The 9053-nt window shown below is 32.3% G+C and overlaps 1 protein-coding gene across 1 annotated transcript; it reads right to left on the bottom strand.

Annotated features, from left to right (window-relative positions):
* Positions 1-3642: 3642 nt before the first annotated feature.
* Positions 3643-8527, bottom strand: LOC133335509 (protein snakeskin). Its single transcript, XM_061543789.1, has 3 exons — positions 8477-8527; positions 3945-4141; positions 3643-3883 (listed from the first exon to the last, which is right to left on the bottom strand). Exons 1-3 carry the CDS (start codon positions 8525-8527, stop codon positions 3643-3645), a joined length of 489 nt encoding a protein of 162 aa, XP_061399773.1.
* Positions 8528-9053: the final 526 nt, after the last annotated feature.

The raw sequence follows: 9053 nt of genomic DNA, 5'->3' as shown, positions 1-9053 counted from the left end.
AGCGCTTTCTGGGAGTGTAATTAGGCTTTAGAATAACTTCTAAGTGACCTTCTCTGCTTTCGATGACCTCACGAAGGGCTTGTATATGCTTCTGAAATTTTCTGAGCCTTAGAGGTCCTTACGAAATCGTACATGCCTTAAAGAACTGCTTCAAGAATCGTATATATATATGATTTAAAGCGCCTTACCTTATGACCTAAAGGATATTCTCTGAACCCTTCTTAGAGAACCTCCTCAAGGGTCTTATATACCTTCTGAGGTGGTCTAAATGCCTCAGATACCTCATTTGGCTTAGATGTTCATCTCAGAGGTCATCTGTGTATTATAGAACCTTATCACGGGTGTTTTAGGTTTTAGAAGCTCTTCTCTCAAGTAACGAAGGGCTCGTATGGACTTCTCTGAGATTTTCTGGGCCTTACAGGTCCTTAAAAAATCGTTTATGCATAAAAAAACTTCCTCAGGATCCTTTAATCCGTTAAATGACCACCTCATAGGTTTTCTATACTTTCAGACCATACATGACATACCTCATGATATAAATGGGTCTTCTCTGAAATCTTTTATGTCTTGTAGAACCTCTTTCACTGCCAAAGAGAACCTCACGAAGGTCTTATATACCTTAGAGAACTTTCTCAAGGGCCTCAGAGACTTCTTTTGGCTTATATGATCTCTCAGATGTGTTTTATTCTTTATAGAATCTCCACGAGGAAAATTTAGGTCTCACAATATGTTCTCTGAAGCAGCAAAGGGCTTGTAAAGACACCTCTGAGATTTTGTGGACCTTTGAGGTCCTTACGAAATTCATATATGCATTCAAGAACTTATTCGGGAGTCTTAAATACCTTAAACAATTACCTCAGAGGTTTTCTATGCCTCCAGACTATATATATGGCTTACCTTATGGATATAAAGGGTATTATCTGTCTTGTAGAACTATTTCCACTGTTAAACAGAACCTCACGAAGGTCTTATATGCCTTAGAGAACCGACCTATGATATCACAGAAGTCTTCTGTACATCGATCCTATTTAAGGTCTTAGACAATCTCTTCTGAGATCTAAAAGTGAAAAATTTTACATATTTTGACTAGGAATGCTTTATCCGTAATTATCCAATTTTCGAAGTTCTTATATTTATTCCGGAAGATTTATATTTTTGATTTCTGTAAATGATTAGACCTTTAACTATTTCAATCTGTTAAAAAATCTATCATTCCACCTTTAAATGCCTTATCCGCGTTTATCCGAATTTCGATTTTTTTTATTTTTCACCAAAATTCATTAAATTTGTACACCTTTAATTATTGGGACCACAATTTACCCATATCCGTTTAAAAATCTTCAGTATTCCACCTTATCCACATTCATCCGTTTTTATCCGAATTTCGAAGTTTTTTATATTTTTATCAGAAATGTTTTTATTTTGGATTCCTTTAATTGTTTGGACCTATCTCTAGTCAATTCCGTTAAAATTTCTTCAAAATTCTTTCTAGAAGTGCCTTATCCGCGTTTATCCGAATTTTATTTTTATTGCTGAGATGCTATATTTTCAATTCCCCTAATTGCATGAACCACTCCCTACTCAATCCCGTAAAAAATTCTTCAATATTCCACCTAGAAATGGCTTATCCACAATTATCCGTTTTTATCCGAATTTCGAAGTTCTTATATTTATATCAGAAATATTATATTTTCGAATCCCATAATAGCTTAGCTTATTTCAACTGGAAATGCATTATCCGCAATTATCCGTTTTCATCCGAATTTCGAAGTTTTTATATTTATTGCTGAAATGCTATATTTTTGATTCACTTGATTGCTTGGACCTCTCCCTACACAATACCGTTAAAATTACCTCAATATTCCAACTAGAAATGCCTTATCCGCGTTTATCCGTTTTTATACGAAATTTCGGATTTTTATTTTGTCTTCAAAAATTGTAAAATAAAACAATTATATTTATAGATTTAGACCTGTAGAAGGCTATGTCGAAAGAAAATTTTCAAAATTCGGTTTAGTCGGACCTTATCCGAACTTATCCGTTTTTACCCGAAATCGGAATTTATGATTTTTCTCTAAATTTTATGTATAGATTTAGACTTGTGGAAGGCTATGCCGAAAGAAAATTGTAGAAATTCAGACTAAAAGTACGTTATCCGCGCTTATCCGTTTTTATCCGAAATTCTAAATTTTAGAAAAATGAGCAAAAAATCAATCATACGTATAGATTTAGACCTGAAGAAGGCTGTGGCAAAAGAATATTTTCAAAATTCCGACTAGAAGTGCCTTATCCGCGCTTATCCGTTTTTATCCGAAATTTCAAATTTTAGAAAAATGAGCAAAAAATCAATCATACGTATAGATTTAGACCTGAAGAAGGCTGTGACAAAAGAATATTTTCAAAATTCCGACTAGAAGTGCCTTATCCGCGCTTATCCGTTTTTATCCGAAATTCCAAATTTTAGAAAAATGAGCAAAAAATCAATCATACGTATAGATTTATACCTGAAGAAGGCTGTGGCAAAAGAATATTTTCAAAATTCCGACGAAAAGTGCCTTATCCGCCCTTATCCGTTTTTATCCGAAATTTCAAAATTTAGGAAATTTTGCAAAAAACCAATAAATTTATAGATTTAGACCTGAAGAAGACTATAACGAAAGAATATTTTCAAAAATCCGACTAGAAGTGCCTTATCCGCCCTTATCCGTTTTTATCCGAAATTTCAAAATTTAGGAAATTTTGAAAAAAAACCCAATAAATTTATAGATTTAGACCTGAACAAGGCTATAACGAAAGAATATTTTCAAAATTCCGACTAGAAGTGCCTTATCCGTTATTATCCGAATTGTGATTTGTATGAAAATTAGAAAAAAAATTCAACATATGTATAGATTTAGACCTGAAGAAGGCTATAACGAAAGAATTTTTTTAAAATTCCGACTGAAAGTGCCTTATCCGCACTTATCCGTTTTTATCCGAAATCTGAATTTTATGATTTTTCTTCAAAATGCTATCTTATGCCTAGATTTAGAGCTAAATAATACAATGGAGAAACAAAATTTTCAAAATTCCGACTAAAAGTATGTTATCCGCGCTTATCCGTTTTTATCCGAAATTCAAAATTGTACAAAATCGACATAAATTTGTATATTACAAATAGCTATAGGCCATAATAAGACAATGGTGAAAGGTTTCTCTCGAAATTTTGACTAGAATTGTGTTATCCGCGCTTATCCGAATTCCGAAATTTTCTCAGAAGTTTCGTAAATCAATTTTCGTAAATCAATTAAAAAAAAATAATTTTTATTGAAAATTAAAAAAAAAATCTTAGGGCAGCTTAAGGCATGGATACAAGAAAAAATATGAAAAATAATTATGCACAGTGGGCCAGGAAAAATAATTGAAAAATAGGTATTATAAACTATTGTGACATTTAAGCGGACTTATTCTTAAAATGGGAACGACTTAGAGGTACTTGTAAATATATTCGTAATATGGCTTAAAATAATAAAAAACTCCAGACACCTTTCATTTGTTCGCCTCTCTTTCGCCTTCCATCCTTCCTTCATTTGTTCTCTTCACTCTGTCTTTGAATTTCTCGAAAGGTTCTGCCATCATTTCTCCTTCGCCTCCTCATCTCATTTATTGCACATAATCGGTATCACCCTTGGAGTAATGTATGCAAGCCAACACAGTATCCAGCAGATAGAGAGCACCCTCAATGACACATAAGGCACCCATGGCAATACCGACTTGTCTTTCCGAGGCAACATATAAGAAATCATTATCCTTCATGTAACCCTTCCAGTAATGCAAGGCAACACCACCAACGGCCACCCACATCAGAGTACCCACCACATTCATAATGGTGTCGGATAGTTCTCTGAAAAGGAACAAATTTCATTAGTTTTTCGATCGGAATTTAAAAAGTACTTCGAACTCACCTCTTATGTTTGGTAGTACCGAACAAAAATGCAATGGTATGCACTCCAGTATAAATAAAGAATCCAACCATTACACCCGACGCGACAATTTCACAATCGGCACTTTTCTCCTCATTTAAATTCCATGTTCCGCCAACACCCAAAAATTCACCACCATCACCAACGCGATACAAAATCAGGACAATTAAATTGATGATCTGAAATAATAATAAAAACAAATATTGGAAAAATTTAATTTGCATTAGAAAAAAATATCCGAAAGAATATTCTCTAAATTTGGCCTTAAAAGTCCCTTTTCCGTGATTATCCGAAATTTGCGATTTTAGTTTTTTTCTTTAAAAATTTGTAAAAAATTAACGGAATGTATAGATTTTGACCTAATAAGGGCTGTGGCGAAAGAATATTTTCAAAATTCGAACTAGAAGGTCGTTATCCGCGCTTATCCGGTTTTATCCGAAATTTCAATTTTTAGGAAATTCGTTATAAAATCGATCATATGTATAGATTGAGACCTAAAGAAGGCTATGGCGAAGGAAAAATTACCAAACTTCGACTAGAAGGGCCTTATCCGTCGTTTTCCGTTTTTATCCGAAATTTCGAAATTGAGGGGTTTCTTCAAAAATTGGCAAAAAAAAACTATTATATTTATAGATTTATACCTGAAGAAGGCTTTGACGGAAAAACGTTTTCAAAATTCCGACTAAAAGTACGTTATCCGTGCTTATCCGTTTTTATACGAAATTTAAAATTTTAGGAATTTCGGAAAAAAAATCAATCATGCGTATAGATTGAGGCCTGTAGAAGGCTTAAGCGAAAGAAAATTGTCGAAATTCAGACTAAAAGTGTGTTATCCGCCGTTATCCGTTTTTATCAGAATTTTAGATTTTATGAAAATTGGGAAAAAATATCAATCATACTGATAGATTTAGGTCTAAAGATGGCTATGACAAAATAAAATTTAAAACTTTCCGATTCTAAGTGCCTTATCCGCGCTTATCCGTTTTTATCCGGCAAAAGAAAATTATCAAAATTCGGACTAGAAGTGTTTTATCCGCCGTTATCCGTTTTTATCCGAAATTTAAATTTTATGAAAATTGTCAAAAAAAAAAAAAAAAAAAAAGTACAACTTTCCGATTCTAATGCCTACTGATACATTTAGATATAAAGAAGCCTACGACGAAAGAAAATTCAAAACTTTACGATTCTAAGTGCCTTATCCGCGCTTATCCGTTTTTTATCCGAACTTCAAAATTTTACCGAATCGACCTAGATTTAATAAATAATTAGAGGCTTGTAGAGCACAATAGCGAAAGAATTTTCTCTAAATTTTGACTAGAAGTGCCTTATCCGCACTTATCCGATTTTATCCGAAATTTCCAATATTAAAAAAATTGGCAAATTTTTAATGAAATTAATAGATTTAAGTATAAAAAGGTTTGTTTTGAAGGCATTTTCTAAAAATTTCGACTCGAAGTGCCTTATCCGCACTTATCCGTTTTTATCCGGAAAAATCTCAAAATGCTCCGATACGTTCGAAATTCATTACAAATGATATATTAAGCTCAGCCAATGATTTCTTAACTATTTTTAATTAAAAATAAGGTATATAAGGTTGCTATCCGCACTTATCGAATTTTATCCGAAAAATCTGAAAATGGCCGGAAACATTTGAAATTCATTGCAAATGATAAAATAAGCTAATCCGATGAATATTAGCAAAATTTTAATTTACAATATTGATTAAAAACTTCTTCCCGGGCTTAAACGGAGTTCGGATGTGATTCGTAGTTATTCTTTTCTCATGCAAGTGCTAATTTCTCTGGTCACGAAAATTGACCTCGTAATTTATTTATAGTCGTTTTTTTTTAATATTTCGATAGAGTATCAGAGATAATAAAAATTACAAATATTTACATAATGTAAATACAAACCCCTTCCCCTCCTGCAAACTTCCAGAAACTATGTACCCATGAAAAAAGAGCACCCAATATTTTTTACCTTGAAAATATTTTTTTATTATTTTTTTTCCATGTGAGAATTTGGGTAATAGCTGTATACCATAATAAGCTTTATTAATTACTCATACACCACCGAAGCTTGTTAAGTGCTCCAACACACTCACACTACACTACCCAAAGGAATTCGAACACACATGAGTTCATAAATTTAAAAATATAACAAGTATTAGTAACTACTTTAATGTTGTTGTTCGTTGTTTTTTTTCGAATTTGTTTCTTGTTCTTCTTATCAAAGAAGTACTGACCACAGAGTTATGGGGAGTCGCACTGTGCGATCAAAGGAAAAAATAAATATTTGTAATTCAATCATTAAAATAATTAATAAAAATCAAAATAAAATGACACCTTATTCGGAACCGACAATCATGAATCATTTGTTGTTGTTGTGCTGTCGACAACGACAACAACATGTGTTAAATTAATTGCAAATGCAAATTTTTATTATTATTTGTTTCAAAACACCTGAATAGAAAAATGGTAATGGTAAATAAGGGCCAGAGACAACCTACGCGGAATACCTAATTACAAATAACAAGAAGTGACTGAGGCTGATTAGTCATAAGAAATTTAAAAAAAGAGCGGATAACAACCTTAGAGTAGGTATTGCAAATTTTAAATGGGCTAAAATTCATCGCTAAAGCGTATTTTATCATTTGCAACCAATTTCGAACGTTTCCGAGCATTTTGAGATTTTTCGGATAAAAACGGATAAGTGCGGATAACAACCTTAGAGTCCACATTTTAAGTTTAAAATATACTCAGATTCATTGTTTTAGCTTTGTTTATCATTTGAAACCAATTTCGAACGTTTCCGAGCATTTTGAGGTTTTTCGGATAATATCGGATAAGTGCGGATAAAGGGGTTCTATTCGTAAATTTAAAGATTTTTTCCGATGATATTCATTATTTTAGCTTTATTTAGTATTTATAACAAATTCCGAACGTTTTCAACCACTTCGAGATTTTTCGGATAAAAACGGATAAGCGCGGATAATGGGATTCTAAGGGGATTTCTGGAGATTTTTTGCACTGAAATTTATTATTTTGGCTTATTTAACCCTTTGCAACCAAATTCGAGCTTCTTTCATCAATTTGCGATTTTTCGGATAAAACGGATAATCGTGGATAAAGGGGTTCTAAGTTTTGGAGATTTTTTGCACTGCAATTTATTGTCTTAGCTTAATATAGCATTTGGGATAATCTCCACTGAAATGGTATATATAAGTATACATGAGCTTTTTGGAAATTTTTTTAAGGCTTGAAGTGCATTTCAGGATTTTTGAGTTTTTTTTCCGAAGTAATAGGACTAGCGGATAAAAAGGTATAATTGGGTATAAGGATCTTAGAACCATATTATCAAAGTTCAAAAGTAGTGTAATTTATTATTTTAGTGTTACTTGTCGATTGGAACAAATTTCGAACGTTTTCCATCGCTGTGAGATTTTTCGGAAAAAACGGATAAGCCCGGATAATGGATTTCCAAGTGGATTTTTGCAAATTTTTCAACTGAAATGATGTAGTTAGGTATTCATGACATTTCTCTATAATTTTTTGAAGTAAAAAATTACTTTCTCAAATTAAGATATTTTCCGCATAAAATCGATTATGCGCGGATAAAGGGGTTAAAGTTGGATGTTTGTTGATTTTTAAACTGAAATGATGTACTCCAAGTATCCAAGAGCTCAGTGAACTTTTTTGTGAAGTTTTAAATTCGTTTTTTTTATTTTTAGTCATCGAATAAGCGCGGATAACGGCCTTAAAACCACATTTTCGAAGTTTAACAATTGCGGAATCTATTATTTCAGCTTGCTTTATTATTTGAGACAAATTTCCAACATTTTCTACCAATTGGAGATTTTTCGGATAAAAACGGATAAAGGGGTTCCTTGTGGATTTTGCATATTTTTTAACTGAAATGATGTGGTTAGGTATCCAAGAGCTTTGTAGACATTTTTTTGAAGTCAAAAATTAGTTTTTAAAATTTTGAGATTTTCGAATAAAACCGAATGAGCGCGGATAACGGTCTAAGAGCAATATTTTCGAAGTTTAAAAATTACGAAATCAATTATTTCAGCTTGTTTTATTATTTGCGACAAATTTTCAACAATTTCCACCACTTTGAGAATTTTCGGATAAAAACGGATAAGCGCGGATAACGGGGTTCCAAGCGGATTTTCACCGATTTTTCAACTGAAGTCATCTTATTTCACATCTGTGAGCTTTATAAATATGTTTTTTGAACCAATAATGTACTTTCAAAAATTTCCGATTTTTTGTCTTAGTTCGGATATGCAGCGATAACGAGATTTTAAATTATTTTTAATGGTTTTAAGGTTAGTAACATTGTTGGCATATCTTCAGGAGTATGTTTTGGTAATTTAAAGTTTTTTTTATTTTTGGGTATATTTTTTTGTTTTTTTTTCTCTTGAGGAAAATATTTTTTCCACGTGTTCCAGTTCTTTTCCAGTTTTTCATGATTTTTTTTTATATTTTTTATTCAGATTTTCCATTTACCAATTTCAATGCTTTGATGAATATTGAACCAATTGTTTCGACGGACACCATTTTCGTTCGTTTTTGATTTTAGTTTATTTTTTCAAATATAATTTTTATTTATTTTTTCCAATTTTCCACAAATATTTCTATTTTTTGGAATCTTTCCTCCTCCTGTTTTTTTTTCTTCGCTTTATTTTCGTTGCGTTTTCGTTCGTTTACTGACACAATTGGGCGACAAATGATATCGTGTAGCACCCCAAAATGAAAGCTACAAAAATTTTTTTATTGTCTGATTTTTTCTTTCATTCTATCGCCCATTATCTTGGCCCCCTGAAAACCTGTTGCCTATTCACAGGCATATCTAAAACGGAGAATTCTTACAGGTGTATGTGTCTGTATGGCAATTGATAAGATAAGATAAGCCCATAAAAGCCTCATATCATAAGCGATGTAGTCGCATACACTTGCTACATACATTTCTTCTTCTTCAACCGAACCTTAAATAGCTTAGATAAGGCCCAGCGTTATGTTCACAGTTATATTCTTGCTGAATATCACAATTTACCCTTCCCCTACCCCCAAACCGAAAAAATAG

This window comes from Musca vetustissima, unplaced genomic scaffold, assembly GCF_032173495.1.
Source record: "Musca vetustissima isolate MV318-11 ecotype Yass unplaced genomic scaffold, APGP_CSIRO_Mvet_v1 utg2057, whole genome shotgun sequence".
Classification (NCBI taxonomy): Eukaryota; Metazoa; Arthropoda; class Insecta; order Diptera; family Muscidae; genus Musca; species Musca vetustissima.
Note: the sequence above shows the minus strand (reverse complement) of the source record. Positions and strands in the feature narration are given on the sequence as shown.